This window comes from Lutzomyia longipalpis, chromosome 1 (genome assembly GCF_024334085.1).
Source record: "Lutzomyia longipalpis isolate SR_M1_2022 chromosome 1, ASM2433408v1".
NCBI classification, from domain to species: domain Eukaryota; kingdom Metazoa; phylum Arthropoda; class Insecta; order Diptera; family Psychodidae; genus Lutzomyia; species Lutzomyia longipalpis.
In genome coordinates, this window is record NC_074707.1 from 48,342,639 (window position 1) to 48,361,771 (window position 19,133).

The window sequence follows — 19,133 nt, forward strand, 5'->3', positions numbered from 1 at the left end:
TCACGAATATTCTTTTCTTTCTCACCCTGTGAATGTCTTCTTGTCGTCATGCTTCTGCCCCCCCTTCCCGAAAAAAAAAACTCCAGTAAATTGATTATTGTTCCCGGAAGAAAAATCCCGAGACCGCAGTGAATCAATCAATAAAAAAGAATTCCCATAAAATAGGGTATTAAATGGTATAGAAGAAGAAGAAAAAAAAAGATGAAAACGAGGCGACTAGAAAAATTCACAATAATATTTGTATACATATTTGTGGGGCATTAATGTGATTTTTATTGTTACACCAAGAGGTTTTTCCTGAATTTTCACCGCACCCATTTTAGGGGCATTCAAATGGTCTAAAAATAGTTCAATTGAATTATATTTAGATGTTCAAAGAAAATATAAATTTTCGGGGTAAACCACCCGGCGCCTCCACTGCTCTGACTCATTTTCTTACTAAACAGTCTGGTTAAAATAATATTCATTTTTATATAATCTATATTTATTTGAATATTATTCAAAATTATTTAAGAATAAATTAGAATTTTTTGCTTTATGTAAATTAATAAAATTTAGCTCTTAATTGAATGCAATAAAAAAAGATTTTTATGCTTAATTTTCAAGTAAAATAAAAATAAAACAGAAAATGATTAGAAATTATCTCAATATTAGAATAAATTTAAACACATTAAATTAATTTCTCTAAACTATCAATTTTCTGTACAAATAAAGATTTTTATCATTGTCATATAAACTTCAGACCAATTACACTTTCAGCCTAATTAAAAAATATAATAATAATAAAATTTTATCTTACCTCCTTTGAGGTATATATATAGATATAATAACTATTTACTGGAAATATTGGACAAATATTAAGAATTTAATTAGTTAAACGCCCCTTTGTTGGGCGCTCAAAAGCCACCACAACAGAAATGTGATTTTTATCTCACTTCTTGGGTGAGGACGTTACCTACATTTTTTTTCATCCTCCCTCACCTTTTGCAAATTGCTAGCATGGAAGGTGTATTCTGTGCTATACGTTACGTATCTCTCTCTCGGCACTTCACTATCCTGTGGCATTTTGTGGTGTATAAACACTAAATGGAATTGTAGATAGACATCCCATTTATTTCACCCATTTCCACCCCCACCCACACACCACGTGATAAGAGAGAAATTACATTTATTTGCTTATGAAATCATAATAAATCCATCGCAGAAAAACTACACAGTCACATTGTCGTGCTGGCGTGACATGCGAAAAAAAATATTCTAGTCCATTTTCTATCACGCATTGACTTGGTGAATTTTTCATCATTATTGTACAGAGAGTGAGTTGAGTGCAAGAATTGGCGGTGGAAAGGTAAAAAAGAGGTGCAAAAAATCAATTTTGGGCTGTCTCTGTGGCACTTGCTGGAGGAAAAAAAGAAAAGGGTTTTGAATAAAATTGTGATAACTTTTGATTCATTTTACAATCAGAGGAATAATTATAATTCTTTTTGTACTCAAGATCGTGGGGAAATTTTAAGATAAAAATTAATTGTAAATGTGACAGTTTGACGCTAAAATTATCATTGAATAGAAAGTTTTGCGTTTTATTCATTTCCTTTAATTACACAATCATTTAATTAAAAAAAATGAGTCACATCTGCATTGTTAGGAAAGTGTTAGGAGGGAAATTATACTCCAGAAATAATTCAATAAACTTCCGAAGAATTTTTAAAAACTTATTGTCAATTTTATAAAAAAAACCAAAAAGTTTCTTTTGATCCAGTCAAATATTTAGGGAAATGAAATCTTCCATAAATGTTGTAGCATAACTGATCATAAAATTTAAAGATTTACTTTCACGAATAGCTACATATTTTATTTGACAACATTTTTCTACTACCTCATTCAGTTCATATGTTCATATGCTGTACACTGCAAACAATCATATTCACAGGGTAGCCCAGAAAAAATCATAATGTTGAAAGAAGGACAACAAAAAAGGGTCTCAGTGTGTCTCTTCGTGTTGGGAAGTACGTTTTATAGGGAATGCCGGCTGTTCGTCACTCCGTTCCCATCTATAAATCCCAAAATCCAACTAACACATCTGCTGGATGTTTAGAGTGAGAAAACCACACTGGAATCCCCCTTGCGATTCACAATGTCCGACAAGGAGGGTAGAATTACTCACACTTCTTCACCCCAAATTTTTCGTTTTTCATGCTTCTTTTTTTTTCTTCCTTCGTCAAAGTTCTTCCTCAACCCTGGGCTTGTGAAACCCATAAACTCTCCATCTATGCGAGATTGCCAATCGTTTGGCAGTTTGTTTCAAATAATCCATGCGGTGTTTGATTGTGAAAAAATTGGCTAGTTCAAGTGTTTTCGGGATAATTTATTGAGAGTGTCCCTGTGAGGAAAAAACAAGAAAATCTCTTTGTGGAAAATTCAGCTTTGAGTTTTTGTGTCCTTCGGAAAGTTCGTATCAGTGCAAAGCGGGTAGCGCATAAAAATGTAATTGATTTTGTGTCTGTACACACACAGGAAGAGATTTATAATGCTCTGCGGTGTTTGATCCCAAGTCCTTCATCATGCGACAAAATTTACAATTTTCCCTTCACAACGAAATTTGCAATCTTACAATGCGAATGATATTATTGCGGCAAAATCAATTTCAATGTGCGGGATTTTTTGAAATCACACACATGAAAATCCCATTATGATTTTTATGTTGTTGACATTCTCATTTATGGCGACAGGAAGGGCAACACACTGCTCAACAAATTACACAATCTCGTTCGCATGCGATTGCAGTGTTTGGTCACACATTTCCACTTTATAAAATATTCTCAGTTGTTGGAGAAATACATAGTGTGGTTAAAAAACCTATGTATGCGTTGCATTATGTATGTGAGCTGTGATTTTTTTTTCTTTTCCTAAAGTAGGTATTCAAAGAGAAATGAAAAGTACAATGGAAATCGTTTAAATGCCATATCGTGCAAACGTTGGGAATTTTTTAAAGCTGAGTTTGAAAGGATTAAGAAACTATGTAGGTAGTATTATGGTAAAGGGTGTAAAAGGTGAACAACAAGAAATAATCTGAATTTAAAATTAAAAGTTTTTGTGTTAAAAATGAGAATTTCTTCAAACGTAAAATTTGCTTCATGGGCAAATGCTTCTTGGCAAGAATTTTCCGGGAAATCTGTTCTAACTCAAATATCAATAGATTGTAGTTCAACATTGATTGGATGATTTCCATTATTATTATCATTGTTTGTGTATTGACCCATCCGACTGGTACTTGGATATGATTTTACCTTCATACTCTAATGAAGCTATTTGATTTCAAGAGAACGCTTATCAAACTATCAAGTACACACTTGGTTGAATTACAAAAGGACAACGATTTGTTTGGAGGAAAACAGACAATTCCACCCCCACTACCCCCACGTTACTCTACGTCGTCCCCACAGACAGTTCTCATGAGAATAAAGTAGGTTAATAGAGACCAATCTTTTGACTTCTTTTGTTCATCGCTTGACTCAATTCGAGGTAAATTCCATCACCATTCCATCCAATTTTTCCCTTTTGCGAGAACTTTCTCCCCTGTCTCGGTTTCTTTCTTAACTCCCTTTTGGGGGAGGATTCTTGGGTGAATTCTCATAAGCAAATGAATTGCCTTGATGAGAAAGTCTTGATTTTTACCCCCCATTTCACCTCAATAATGAACATTTCTCTCCCCAAAACACATTTTAATTAATTAATCCCCGGAGCAGAGCTTCGTGCTACCCCTCAAGCTGAAAAACGAAAGCACATCACGAAGAAGCCCTGAATCTTCATCTTACAAAAAAAGAATCCATGTATTTTAACACTCATATAAGGTAATTTGATGACTTAACGTTTAATTACATTTTTGCTGAACATTCTCCACCACCAAAATAAAAATCTCAAGTTCAAAATGTTTTTTTTATGTAAATTTTCGTGGGTAGGCAAAAAAAATTATGTGTATGTGTGCGGTTGGAAATTAACTTTTCCCACATTGTACGATACATACAGTTTTCACCCTCAGTGTTTATTTTAATGCTCATGAATTGCAATTAAATTGCGAATGGATTCTCTCAGAATCGTTTTCTCTCACCCATCCTAATTAATTTATTTACTCTTGCTTTCTATTTTTCTTTTGAGTGTCTTTTTCTTTTTAATTAAAAAAGTATTTTTTCTCCTTCGTTGAGCATTTCATGGTCAACGGAGATGTACCAGAAAATCCCTGAATTGAAGCTTTTATGCTGTTACATTTCTTCAAAAATGAATAAATAGTAGATTAATGTTTCTGTGAGACTTTTATGCTTGAACGTTGTAAAATTATCAGTTTGGAAAGATTTATTATGTTTTCAAGTGAAGAAAAGTTTACTTTCTTCTGCAGATTTTTTAATGTTTTTAAGGACATTATAAATTAAAATATTTATAATTTTACGTTTAATTTAATTAATTTTCTAAATTTATTAATTTATGGAAACTCTTAAGGAATTAAAATATAAAGATATTCAAGAATTTCCAATTTTTTCAATGTGAATTAGACCTCAAGTTTCAAGTTTCTGAAATTTTTTATTTGATAGATTTCATGGAAATTCATATCTATAAATTAAAGTAAAATTAGCTTAATAACAAGTAAATATCTCTTAGGGATTTTCCAGCGTTGTAGCATAAATTTGTCAGGCTTGAAGCATCGTCAAAAGGACAAAATTACTCAAAAAGGATACAATTATGAGGACAATTCTCTGTAGCGAATAATTATCATTTGACGATGACTGATGGAAAATTGTACCTCTATCCATTCTTAGACTAGAGAAAAATCCTCCTCTTTTGTTAAATACAATTTGTATTATTATTTTATGAATATTTCATGTCAAGAAGAAATTCAGCGGAAAATTTATTTTTATTTGTTTATCGTTCTAAATATAAATTTCATCGGTCAGTAAATTAAATCGCAAGCATGTGCACGATATTTCGTTCAGTGCTCCCCACCATATTGCAGAGCACGAAAAGCTCTCACGGGGTGTTTTTTTTTTCACAACCATCACCACCCCCTCTGAAAGAAATTCAGCACGCGCTCTAAGGGAGATGAAAAGTGTTTAAGAACTGTGCTTGAAGCTTTTATTATTTATCTCGACATTTATTGCCTAGATTGCCGTAACGAGAAGTCTCGCAGTTCCCCCACGTGCCGGAGAAGGAAATTTTTGTTTCGGTGTGAAATTCACTGAAACGAAAAAAAAATATTTTCACACAATAATCAGGAGATTTTGGCTAATTATTCCTCAAGCCATGTGATTATGGGAGTGAGTTTAAGTGAATTTATTTTAATAGGTCTACACACACTCTGTGCAAAAGGGGGTGTTTATTCCGGGGTAGAGATTATGGTGTTGTGCCAATTGCGTGGAAGCACAAATGATTTGCAAAAGGGAAATAATCCGCGTACATCACACACTTTTCCCCCAAAAGTGGATTTTCCCGCCACTTTCTTGCTGTAAACGCGAAATTGCCACTGAAGAGATTTTCATGTAAAAACGATTTGGGGATGAAATTGAAGGGGATGTTTCGTTGGTATTTTTTTCTCACTTGCGACCTTGTGGATAAGTCTTGAAAGTTGAGTGGAATTCTTATTGATTTCAACAAGAATTTATCCCGGTCACATTTTATTTTCGTTGGGAAGAAGAAGAAAATTCTTTTCAGAGTTGAAAAACGAATAGAAAATGGGGTCTTTTAGGAGCTATTTGAGCTTCTTCGAAGGTAGATAGAGGAGTAGAAAAACTTCGCATTGTGAAGTGGAAATGGGCAAAGAAATTCCTGTAGAGAATACTATGAGGGTAAGAAAAACTCAACTGACTATTGCAATTTATTTTTAATTAATTAATTTTTATGATTTAATTAATTAATTAAAATTGAATACAAAATTATTTAAAATTGGCTTCAAGTGAAAATAGTTTGAAAAAATCTTTAAAAATATTTTCTGAATAATGCAATAGCTCTATGAAGTTTAATCGCAGTGGGAAATAGAAAAAAATCTTTTTCTTTTCTCAATTGATTCCTTTACTCTTTAATAGATTTTCTTTCGTTTCTTTTAAAATTAAAAGCCATAAGAGTCATGAGAGAATGAAAATGAATAAACTCCTTTCTATTAAATAAATCATCTTGACACTATTATAGCGAAGGTATATATACATAACATTGAAATTTGCAAGATTATCTCGCTGGACTCTTAGCTGAAAATCCCACCATATTTTACATTAATAAATTTAATAAAACCATATCACCCAAACAGCGCTTTCTAATCTATTGTCTATAGTAATTTTAACTCTTATTAAAATTAATAGGTCTTTTTTTCGCGTGAGGGCGAAAGGTGGGAGAAGTGTAGAGTGAAAGGCATGACAAAAAAACGAAGATTCGGAGTGGATCTCCGTGGAGTACTCAAAAACGTACCCATCTCACATTTTTTCGCTGAATCTCCCCGACTCAGCATTTTCCTTCTGTGCGGTGTTGTTCTGCTATACGGGACGGGGAAAGAATTTTATCGTCGCTGTGTTTTGCCATTGAGTGCGTGAAAAGGGCGGAAAATCACCTGGAAAGGTCGGTTGGGAGGGGTGTAAGCGGAAAGTGCAGAAAATGAGCCGCGATATGAGTTAATCGAGTTCATGTGTTTTGCCAAAATGTGCTCTTCACAAAACCACCACACTCTGTGCCATATATTTTGCGAGATAAGCGATTGATGATTGCTATCATTTACATATTAATGGTGTATAATTATATAGCTCTATCCTGTCTGTGAAAAGCCCTCGCGCAAATTTTCTCGACGTTGTATCACATACAGCAGTGTTGCCATCCCCGCAAAATTGGCTAGAACGTGTATTTTCCACGTATGTTTCGCGAGGATTATAATTGTTTGCCACATTACTCCGTCATCCATTTCCACACCCTTACCTACCTCTGTGGAAAATTGCTATAGGTTGTGAAAAGCTTTTTTGGCAAAAGAACTCTCTGTCTGTGTGTTGGGAAAAGAGACGCAATTAGGGAAAATTGTGATAAGTGTTTGTTCAATGTGACTTCATTTCATAATACAGACTTGTGTCTGAAATTTAATATTAAAGTGTGAACTTTCGCGAGAAAGAACACGGTGTGCTGGAAAGTCTCTGCGTGGTCTCTTATTGACATAATACCATAAGCCGTGAAAGACGTGAAAGAGTTCATTCTTGTGCTAAGTAGCAACACTGCAATATTGGATTTTTTTTTATTTGTCACCCTTCTGGTGGAAATTGACTTGAGACTTGTCTCACACTGATGGTGTGCTGCTGAAGGGTCGGAAATTGAGTATATATTTCCACATATACATCCACCCCCACTCTTTCACAAGAATATTGCATAAAATTGATAAATGTTCAAAGTGAAATTCCAAACTGAGGATTCCCTTAGATAGTATCCTTTTTCGTATTCAATAAATCATTGAACTGCTAAAAATAAATTAAGTATAAATATTTATTTTATTGAAAATTCAGTTTCTCGTGTGATTTATGATTTTCTAAAATATATTTTTTGTGTGTCGCACATTTAAAATAAAATCGTGATAGTGTCTCAAATTGAAGAAACCCCTTCAATATATTAGATAAATTTTATGTAGGTACGCGTTGTATGCATTGCCATAAACATTTTATAGAAAATCTTCATAAAAGTTTCTTTTCAAGATCTCTATTTAGGAAAAAAAATGCAAATGATTCATTTTATTTTTGCCGCAGTGTACTCAAGCACGGTTTATTGTGAACACGCGCCTCAATTGTGAAAAAAAGAGCAACACTGAAGCTTTCAAAGCTCAAAAGAATTGAAATTGATTTTGTCGCATGGGAAAATTTCGTCATCCCCCAATAGACTGTTTAGGAGGAAGAAAAAAAGTTCAATTACAGGGTGTAAAAGTGTCAGAAAGGATCATTGGTGACAGAAAAAAGGCAAAGCAAAGTCACCAAGCTTAACTACTATACACAACATTTTCCGCACAAAATGTTGTATGTCAAAAAAGGAACACCCGCATGATGTTGAGAATTTCTTTGCCCATCTACAAGCAAAAAGGACATACGACATTGAGGGAAAAGTAGAGGGACGAGAAGGAAGAAGAAAAAAACGTTGAAATAACAATGGAGCGTGAAAAGCAGCACTTTTCCGCTCATCAATTTGAGGGTGGTCAACATCCGGGTGGGCTCTCACGGTCCCACTCAATGCGTGCCTCAATACGCCTCCTTGGGACACGTCTTAGATCATCATCGTTATCGTCAGGCAGAAAAATGTCATCCGAGAGGGGTGTCCTAATTGAGCAATGTGCCAAAAAATGGGCAGAAAATATTAAAATGAAAATTAGTCCAACTAAGGAGAATATCCCACGCAATTCACACAAATACACCCCCCTCGAGGCACCCGAGAAAGCTCCGAGGAAGAAGAATGGAGCTTTTAGGATGCTGAAGAGATCCATGTCCCTAAAGGGGGATCTTGCTGAAAGCTCCAAAGAAACCCCAAAAGTCGCAACAATTCGAAGAGCATCAATATGGGCCAATGGTGTTACGAGTAAGATTTTCACAGCTTTGATTTTCTTCGCTATGTATAAAGCGTGGGGGATACAGTGAGAAGCATAATTTGCACAGTCCAACAATTTATTTTAAAAATAATTGAATTTTTTTTTTTCTAAAACCGTTACAGAAGAAAAAGTCTTCGTAGAATTTTTACTGATTTTCTGAATTTTCACATAAAAAGCTTATTTTTTCGAATGAAGCTTTTCGTACAAATTATGCTCTTCACTGTAACCTTCTATGTATTGACTATGATGCGTACCAACCATAAGAAAATTACTGAACCAGCACCTCCAAAGTGGTGTAGTTAAATGTCTCATAAAACATCCAACTACGTGCAGGGCGTCTCCCCTAAAAATTCTCAACATAAATTGGGAGATTTAACGGACATATACGGAAAATTCCCCCCAAAACAATGTTCATGGGAAGCTCCCAAACTCACGCAAAGTTTTCTTCTTGAGCTAACTTTTACACTCATAGCACTCGTCTGGCATGTCAATTTTCCTAAAAGCGTGCCACACTGTAGCATTAAAATTGTTTGTGGATTTAGTCGAAAATGTTTTTAATTGCTGGACGTTCTTAAATTAGGAGAGAATGGATTTAATTCGAGTCTTTGCAATGGTTTTTCTGTGAAACATTTTTAGAATATATAAAAAATATTTAATTATTGTTTTTCTGCTCAGAATTTATTCATCTTTTTTACATTAAATACAAATCAAATATTTAATTCTTTATTTAACGAGTTAAGTGTGCAAAAGGTCAGATTTGACGATCTTTCTCTATTTACATGAAGGTTCTGAATAATGAATATAGGAAGAGTTATATGCGTAGAGAATTCTCACAGAGAATAACTTATACTTCTCCACCCACATACATATTACAAAAGAACAAGAACAAGGCTAATTTTGACGATGATGGACTTTAATTCCCTTGTGAAACTTTCATTTTATTCCTTCCGATTTTCTCATTATGCTGCAACTTCTTGGTCATTTTCTCAGTCTTAATTTCTCTTGGGGGAACCACCTCGCATTATCACCCCTCCCCTACATCACCCACCCACACTCACATCTGTCGAATAGTCACGTGAATGCGTCCATAACGAAATTTATCGGCTTTCGCAGATGGAATCTCACATTCCTGGACACCACCACCACTTCCCTCGGTGTTTGTCCGAGAGTTGTGTTAAATTTAAAAAGCACCTAAAAGCTTTGAGCCATTTTCGTAAGTACCTTTTCTTCCCTCTCTGTGTGTTACGCTGCTCATCGCCCCCGCTCAGGAAAGCTTCTTATCAGACTCATCTTCATAAAAAATTCCCACATGCTCGCATATTCAAGGTTATATCCGAGGGATTTAACAAGAACTTCTCATATCTACCCAGCAAAAGACTCTGTGAGCTTTCCGAGCTTTCATTCTGGAGTGCGGTAAGGTGGGATGGAATAATGTTCCTGTTAACTAATTAATATTTAATACGCAAGAATAAGCCAAAGAAAAGGAACAAAGATACCTACACGTGTATGCTAAACTCTGTGCTTATTTTTGACTTTAATAAGTCCTTAATCAACAATATTTAAATAATATATATAAATAAGCTAAAAATAGTTTAAAGGAGTTTATTCAGGCCAGTATGAAAGATGATCCTCTATCGCAGAACAATTTTAACCCATTCCATCTTGTAGAGGATCAAAAAACATTGAAGAATCGCGAGAGAAACTCCCCAAAATCCACTGGGATCACATCGAAAAGTGCAAATAAAAATTGCAAAAAAAATCAAATATTGCGACGCCATTTGACGTTTTTATCACTATAAAAAATGTTTGAAAACTTTTTTGTAGACTTGTCGCTCATTTTCCGTGGAGTTTTTTTCTAGTCAAAATAAATGTTTATTTTTTCGTTTCTGGAGTGATTTCTACGTTTGAATCTGTGAAATCTTCTGCTCCTTGGAAGTCTGTGCATCTAATGATACTCTCAAAGCACTGAGAAAACAAACTCTTTGGGAGTTTATTGCTGTGAATAATTTCATGAGACTTCCGGATGTCTTTGTTGATAATCTCCACGGTGTGGAGGGATTTGGAGATTATTTCCAGGAATTGAAGACTTGCTTGTGGTGTTTCAGCCTCCTCGAGAGCGGATGCAACAAGGAGGAGGGCATAGAATCTCTGTTCACTGCCCATTGATTCGATTTCAATGCGTCGGAGCAAATCTTTCGCTTCCGGAAGTCCCAATTTTTACAGCAAAACCTCATGCGAATTCTGCATGAAAAGATCTCTGAGAGGCAAAATGAAAGTTGAGAATCACTTTTGTCAGCTCCAGGGAGTCATTGCTCTTGGGAAAGATGAATGGGAAGACGGTGATGAAGATTTTGTGAACTTGCTCAGTGTTCCAATCTCAGAAGGAGACTTTCAGGAGCAATGTCAGAAATGTCTTCCGTGCTGGTCATGATTTGCTTGATGACTCCGTCGAATGTTTCCGGATACTGACTACTATATTAATTTCTACATCTGAATCAGGTATATTGCGCTGGATGGGATTCAACTCGGTAAGATTTGCTTAAATTCTCACTGCCAAAGAGGCCCAAGAAATGTAAAAAGATTTGTTTTGATTCGCAAGGGGCTGGTTCTATCAACCTCCCTCAGCTTCATTTCGCAGTATATCACCTGATTCAGATGTAGAAATCACTCCAGAAACGAAAAAATAAACATTTATTTTGACTAGAAAAAAACTCCACGGAAAATGAGCGACAAGTCTACGAAAAAGTTTTCAAACATTTTTTATAGTGATAAAAACGTCAAATGGCGTCGCAATATTTGAATTTTTTGGCAATTTTTATTTGCACTTTTCGATGTGATCCCAGTAGATTTTGGGGAGTTTCTCTCGCGATTCTTCAATGTTTTTTGATCCTCTACAAGATGGAATGGGTTAAAATTGTTCTGCGATAGAGGATCATCTTTCATACTGGCCTGAATAAACTCCTTTCCCATTAGGTATTCAGAAGATTTAAATTGGATTTAAAATCCAGGAAATTATCATGCTAAAAATAACTTTCAAAAAAGTCACATTATAAACTTTTTTAACATCACTCTCCCCATCCAATTGCAATTAGCATTCATCCCATTTCCCTATTTTCTCTCAAAACAACAAGAAGAAAAAAAACATATCATGATGATAATTCTGAGAGAAAAGTACAAGGTGTTCTTTTCAGGCATTTTTTATGTGTTTACTGATCAATAAGCATAAAACTCATTTTCAAACTTTGTCAACTTTTATTGGATTTCCCACAGCAATGCAGAGTTCTTTTTCTTGTACATTTTACTTTGTTTTTAGAGAATTTTTTTGGCGAATCAAATAATTCCATTAAAGATTAATTTTTAAATAAATGAGCTTTTTGTGCTTTTATTTATTCAAGTTTTTATTATAAAACCCTTGGAAGAAAAGATCCTCAAGTGTCCATGGGAATTACCCTATTTATTGATTTTTACTCCATAAAAATGCCGCAATGTCATGGATTTATTTTTTCAGTTGATAAACTTTTCAATTTAAACATGGATCCACTGTCGCTTATAACAAACTTGAGTGCACGCAGTGTCTCATCAACTAAAACCACCAAAAGGGTCACAAAGAGTGTTGTAACCTCGGTTGTAACAGACAGTGGTACAAAGAGGGCATCATACATGGGGAATTTAGGTGACTAAAAAAAGGGAAAACTCACATAAGAAACTAAAAATGCAAAATTAAGCTTTTAACACCTGCCTTAGCATCCCCTCTCTTATTTTATGTTGCTTTTTTTCGCATTTTCTTTTATGTTTCGTCCTGCGTGACATTCCAATTCACTCCAAAAAAAAAACAAAAACTCAATGAAGAACTCACACTTCCGGAACGAAGCCTGAGGGACGGACAATGCCCACCGACATCACCAATCCCATCATCACGCTCCGAACCGGCAAAAAGTCCACAAAATCTTGTGCCATCGACCAATTTCCCATGTGTACGGAAGCCAAATCCTGAGATGGAATTCCTCATTCCGCACCCACCGACAAATTCCCGGCAGCCACGTCAGGTGGCATCATCGCAGAATGGCACCTTTATGCGATCACACAGTATCAACGAGCAATCCCATCATCAGATTCTCCTGCAGCAGAATCAATTTGCACAGCATCAAACCAAAATGACGAAGAAGCAATTGAAATTGGCACAAGCACAGCTGAATAAATTGACCCAGATTAATATTCATTTACACGGTAAGGATTTCATTTTATCCCTATGCAGGTGAAAGGACAGATTTTCCTTCTTTTCTTTTATTTTATTTTAAATAGCTTTCCTCCGTGGATTATTGTATGTGACTCTTTAATTTTTTTTAACACAAAGAAATGAGTTCTATTACCCCACGAATTATGCAAATTTTTGCATTTTCTTCTTCGTTTGCTTCTCAAAGGAATCTCCATCAAAGGAACAATAGGGTGTGTTTTAATGCAAGAATGAAGCACCATGATTAATTTTCTTTTATATCCCTTTTCATTTAGGCATTTATTTCAAAAAGAAAGATTGATTAACATTCAAAGAATTTAGACACAGTGAAATTCTTATAGCAGGAGTAGAATCGGGGGGATTTTTTGAGTTTAAATTTAGTTTTAGATTTATTTATTAATTTAATTGAAAATTGATCAGAAAGTGTGAGAATCCTATCATCAAAATCATTTTCGCTTTCTCTAAACTTTTAGTTCATGTAAAAGTTTGCTTGAAAAGTTCTTTCGTTCTCATGAAAAATTCACAGAAAAAACCACCCCAAGAAAATTTATAAAGCATGTAATATTTTATTAAAAGAACATCCCTAATAAATAGGATGTTTTAAGGTTTTTTTACCACAAAAGTATCTTGTTTACTTATCTTACAAAATAAAGCTGGAAAAATCTCTCATATTTTCCAAGCAATTTGTACACACACACACACACACACACACATATTTGGTTGGATTTACTCCCTCCCCCATACAATGTGACAATGGAAGAAGAGACAACATAATCCTGTTGGGAATATCTTTTCTTATGCATACCACCAACCCCCTGTGAGAGTGGCGATTATCATCTTTCCACAAATACTTATTTGGGGGATGGTCTTTCTATTCACAACAGCACTTTTCTCAGCCGTGGAGCATGGGCATTTGGAGAAGGCGAGAACAATCTTAGAATCCACAGATGTTGATGTTAATAGCGTTAACAGTGATGGATTGGCACCATTAGATGTGGCTGTCTTGAGCAATAATCGCTCAATGACAAAGATGCTCCTTCAGCATGGTGCTACAGACAGGACGCAGTGTGAGTACATTTTTTTTTCACAGAATTTATTCGCTTATTATGCAACCAGAGGCACAACAAAATTCTAAAGTGATTCATCATATCCTGGCAAAAGCAATAAAATTTTAATAAATCAACCCGTTTTTTTGGCAGTTAAAGGTAACAACACCTTGGGAGGTCACCTCAACTCCCTGCTGAGAGATGCTGAGAATCGAATTCAGGAGTTGGGGAGCGCCGATGAAATCCCACAGACGCCATACAGTACAAGGGCGTCGTTCTCTAGTATTATTGGTAAGACGATAATACACACAATATGAGATAGAATTTTGAGCATATGTGGATTTATGAAGCTCGTATGATTCATGCAAGAGAAGCTTACAAGGTATTAAGCCTCTATAGAGACTATAATGCGATTTTGAATTTCAACTCATACCACAATGAAAGCTTCATTGAATGATACAATTTTTTCTTTAATAGACTTAAAATTTTTTTTTTTAATTCGCAAATATTTGTTTGAAGAAGAATAATCTCAATAAAGGAGTTTATTCATGTTTTTTCAATCCTATTAGGACTTCATTGGAAAATACTTACAGAACAGAAAATCTTCATTCTGGCGGATAAAAAAATACTCCCACAGATTCGTTCTCATTTTAATGCATGAAGCATATGCGTCAGAGTTTCTTTGTTAAAGCACAATTAAATAGTTAAAAAAAAGATGAAGCAAAGAAGCATATGATTCATGAGACATGAAAAGAGAAAATGAGTTACAATGGAGGCGTGGCTTATGTATATTAATAAGCAAATATTTTCAGAGCTTTTTCTCAAGTAATTTTCTTAATAATTTTTTTGCTTTTCTTGAATGGAAAATGAGGAATTTTTTTTGGGTTTTTTTCTTGGCGATTTTTAACCGTTTAAAGACTTTCTTATTCGTCTATCCTCTAACAATTTCGCGAGAGCTTCAAAATGAATAAACTCCTTCAGAAAAATATTCAAACATTTTTTTAATATTTCTCATATAAATAGAAGAAATTGATTTTCCCTCTCAGTGACGAAATAGATTTTCATATTCATCAGCAACACGAGAAAATCCTCCATTTAATGGGATAATTTTTGCCAATTATAATCTCAACATTATTAAAGCAACAAAACCTTCTGGAATCACGATGATTATATTTAGGCAGCTTCATAGAAAGCCCCATGATGGCAAATGATTCATTTAATTAGTGAACGCATAGAGTGTATATAAAACCATGAATATTGATTAAATTTCATCCACACAGTGTGGCGGGAAAATAGTTAGAAAGGGGATGGAGGATTTCAAAGGGAGGAATTTTCTCATTAGTATTTCAAATCCATTCACAGTGCACAGGCTATATAATTGTGTTGTATAGTCAATTAGAATTTATGGGCTGAAACACGAAACCAATTGTACTAAAATTTGCTGATTTTGTTTACTATATATTGCAGGGAATGCGTATACGGGGCCCTCTGTTACGGGATGTACCGGCACGGAGACGGATAAACAAATTGGTCTGTGGGAACGTCGTGTGAAGGGATTGAGGCGAATGCTTTTAGGATGGGATCAGGCACGACCACCAGATCCACCCAATTCTGTTCTCGTGGACGTTGTTGGGCCCTCATCAGTGTCCATACGCATCTATGAACCCTCCGAAGGACCTCTAGGCACAAAATTCAAAGGTAAGTCACATGGAAGTCCTCTATGAAATCCCCATTGAAGCAGAAATGAGATTAGGGTCCGCGCGTGGGGGGTGTGTTTCACCCCGAAAATTTCCATCAACATCCCCATAAGGCTTTGGTTTATTTATTTCGCGAACCTTGAATATTATTTTAGTTCTTGATCAGGTGCAGAGTGTATCGGGACATTATGAACAATTCAATTGACCAACTTTATCGACCACAGGACACAATAATCCCAACATAAATGAGCTGAGAGAGATGACCTGGGAGCGGTTTTCTCTATTTATTTTTACACAAACACACATACTCCACCCCACGCCCCCTCAGCAATACGATGTATACATATTTTGTGAAATATTCATGAAGCATATGGCTTTTGGGAATGTGGTTGGTGGTTGAACGGTATTTAGGGATGATTGAGAGAGGGTGGGAATGATTATAAATAGTATAAAATAAGGGAGCTTGTCAACTCCATTCATTTTCCTCATATTTTACCATGAATTGTCAACTAAATGGGCGATTCATTGAGAAGAGATTGTGAGGGCTGTGCGACAGGTGTGGCAATAAAAATGGATTTATTCCATTATCATTCATACTCAATCAAGATATAGAATGTGATATGTATAGGTGAGAGAACACTGATAAAAAATAATGGACAGGTAAGCTGATGACTTACGGGAGGATTTAAATATTTGGTAGAATGTAAAAGAAAATTAATTATTTAATTAATTAATAAAGAAGAAAGAAATTAATGAAGAAAAACTGTAAAAATATTTAGAAAAATGAATAAGAATATCCGGCAACACTTCTTGGAAATATTATATCATTGGAAAGGTCTTCAGGTCAACTTAAACTTCATTTAAACGGGAGATGTTGGGGCGAAACTCTCACAAATTAACCAAAGAAAAAAAGAAAATTTGTCTTTTTGATTAAAAAAAAATTAAAAAGAAAATTCATTGAAGAAAGTGCCCTGTTTTGATCAAATTTCAATTAATAAATTAATTAATCAAGAAAAAGAAATTTTAATAGACGAAACGTGATACGTCAATTTCCAGGTAATAATTTAATTAATAAAACAAAAAGAAAATTTGATTGGGGAAAGGGAAATGTTGTACCTTAAATTTTCATTGCTGTGTACAAATCACATCTAAAGCTCCTTCCTCAATATACAATCATGTAGATGGATGTACTTACATTAGAAACGGTGTCATGGTGTATTTATTGTTGTGGTGGGTGTTCGGACGGTTGAGACTATTATGTAAGGTGCCCCATCTAATTATTCCCCCATGTAAAAGCCATTTGGGTGATGGATGCCAGTAAAAATGTCCCAACAGAAGGAAATTTAAGGGGGTGACTTGATGATGCGATTTGATGAGAAATCCCCATGTGAGATTTTCATCAAGACGTGTCTAGAAAGTGATGGGATTCCCCAATGAGATGGGGATAAGGCGTGAAAATTGATTCCATCATTCCTACGCAACTTACTCATTTCTCACTCAAAATGTACGTAATATATATTTTCAGTTCAATGGTCATCCAGGGCGGATTTCAGCAACATCGTGGGTGAGTGCGACATCACGGAGTGGAATAGTTTTCAGGGTACAATGGGTGCCACATGTCGTATTGGAGATCTCACCCAGGGTCGTCGATACTTCTTCAGGGCATGCCTTGGGAATATCAAGGGTTTCGGTGGCTATCGCACATCATGTCCCTCGAGTGTTGTCCCATCGAGTTGGTATGATGTTGAGCAGCGTGAGAATCGCTTTGTGGGTCGTCAGAGAGTTCTCGATGAACTCTTTGCCGCCGTACGTCTAGCACGTCCGGAGGATGCCAGCAATATACCCCTCGAGACACCCGCACTCCAACGAAGGAATCCCAAGAAGAAGACCACAATTAAGCAACTTTTCTCAGCTGCCAGCAAATTCCAGAAGAATCTACGGAGGTGAGTTCGCTCTCTAACTTTAAAGCCCCAATGTAAAATTCTTTCTCTCATCCAGAAATTCTCTGTGGGAAAACTTCGATGACTTTATTTATTGTTCACAAGAATTGTGTAATATAAAGTTTCTACTTCCTTCACTTTCACACCCACATTTTGCCTAGACAAGAGGAAAGAATTTGCATATTAAATAAAATCTATTGTCCCACTTCTGACACCAATTGTCTATTCTGTACGTAAAAGGGAAAAATTTTCAATGAAGAAAATGCGTGACAGTTGAGAAAATCAATTTAATATTTTATTATGAAAAAATAAAGGAAAGATGGGCTCTTGTTTCATAAATATTCAGCAGCAGTGTGAGAAAAGTACAAAAGTGTGGAAAATACGATTGAGTGTAGAGCTTTTCCCCGTGAAAAAAAAAGAAAGGAAAACACATCCATATCGCTCTGAGGGATGGAAATTCTTTGAGAAAACACAATGGTATGTCTTCTTTTCACCATCAAGTGTGCGTGCCACACGTAAATCAAATTTATTGAACCTTCCGCACCGGAGGAGTTTGGGGGCGCACGATGAGTGAGATTGGAAAAGCTTCCTAGGCACACGAAAGCTCGACCAGTCGTGTGGGGGAGACATACAACACAATTCTGTGTATGTCAGGTGTGGGTGGTGAGCCTCTTTCGAAGTCCATCCAACGACAACAATCGACAGCAATTAATTAATAAATTGTCGACAACCTCAACGATCTCAAATTGAGATTGAACTTCCTTTTCATATCCCATTGCCGGGGGGTGGGGGAAATGGGGCTAGGAAACTTTTATGGTTGGGAAAAATGTTTGTGCGACATCCAAGGAGGAAATTTGTCGTCATTCCGAGACGACACGTGGGGAAATTGTATGAGATTTCATTGGGAAATTATCACAATTCCTCTCTCCCTATTTCCACACACAAACAAATGGGTTTTCTTCTTTTTCTCAATACCTCATCAATTGATTGAGATGTGGATGGGAGACATTATGTATTGTTGTACACACATATAGCATGAATAATGCTAGATATTTTCCAACACGTGGAGATCATGAGAAAAATACATTTTCCTCAAAGAGTCTCGTCAAGAATAATTCCAAGAAAAATTCAATCGTGCTTGCAAATCAACTTCTTGATGCATCAGAGAAAATTTTATTCTTTAGCCTAATTTTTCTATAAGAATACGATTAAAGAAAGATGTAAACTGTCAGAAATCCTTAAAATCTTTGAAATTTCAGTGCAAATTCTTAAAATTTAAAGGATTTATTGGTCACTGAATACGACCCAACTAATGAATTACAAGAAAAGAAAAAGTTTTTAAATAGAATCTATCCTATTTATAGAATTTTTCCTTTATTTAAATTTTACCCAAAAGCTTTCAAAATCTTTCAGTAAATTCTTAAGTAGCTATGAGAATTTTTTAAGATAAATCTTTTTTCAAAATTCTTCTAAAAATTCAACAGAATTTATTTTCGCTGCAATATTCCCAGAACAAGTGTATCAAAGGGAACTTTTTGCATGGTAGTGTGAAGCTCTACAGACACTACATTCCGTTGAATTTCCGTATGCTTCACGTATCAGTCAAAGCACAAATCCCTATGAGCTGCGATGGGT

General features: G+C 35.3%; 3 protein-coding genes across 9 annotated transcripts in view; 2 read left to right on the plus strand and 1 right to left on the minus strand.

The window, feature by feature from the left end:
- LOC129787983 (protein Peter pan) overlaps positions 1 to 19,133 on the plus strand; it is a 1,185,971-nt gene that overhangs the window by 573,385 nt on the left and 593,453 nt on the right. The gene's annotated exons all lie outside the window — the stretch shown is intronic.
- Positions 1 to 19,133, minus strand: part of LOC129787980 (L-dopachrome tautomerase yellow-f2-like) — a 1,067,766-nt gene that overhangs the window by 573,385 nt on the left and 475,248 nt on the right. The gene's annotated exons all lie outside the window — the stretch shown is intronic.
- Positions 1 to 19,133, plus strand: part of LOC129787936 (uncharacterized) — a 64,580-nt gene that overhangs the window by 37,801 nt on the left and 7,646 nt on the right. For 3 of the 7 annotated variants that reach the window (XM_055823794.1, XM_055823793.1, XM_055823795.1), the window contains exons 7-10: positions 13,700 to 13,882; positions 14,015 to 14,152; positions 15,329 to 15,559; positions 17,084 to 17,501. In XM_055823794.1, coding sequence (XP_055679769.1) covers positions 13,700 to 13,882; positions 14,015 to 14,152; positions 15,329 to 15,559; positions 17,084 to 17,501 — 970 coding nt within the window. Of the gene's footprint in view, positions 1 to 9,679; positions 9,795 to 11,905; positions 12,255 to 12,430; positions 12,809 to 13,699; positions 13,883 to 14,014; positions 14,153 to 15,328; positions 15,560 to 17,083; positions 17,502 to 19,133 lie in introns of those variants that run through there. The other 4 variants (XM_055823799.1, XM_055823798.1, XM_055823797.1 and 1 more) reach the window with 3 other exon arrangements.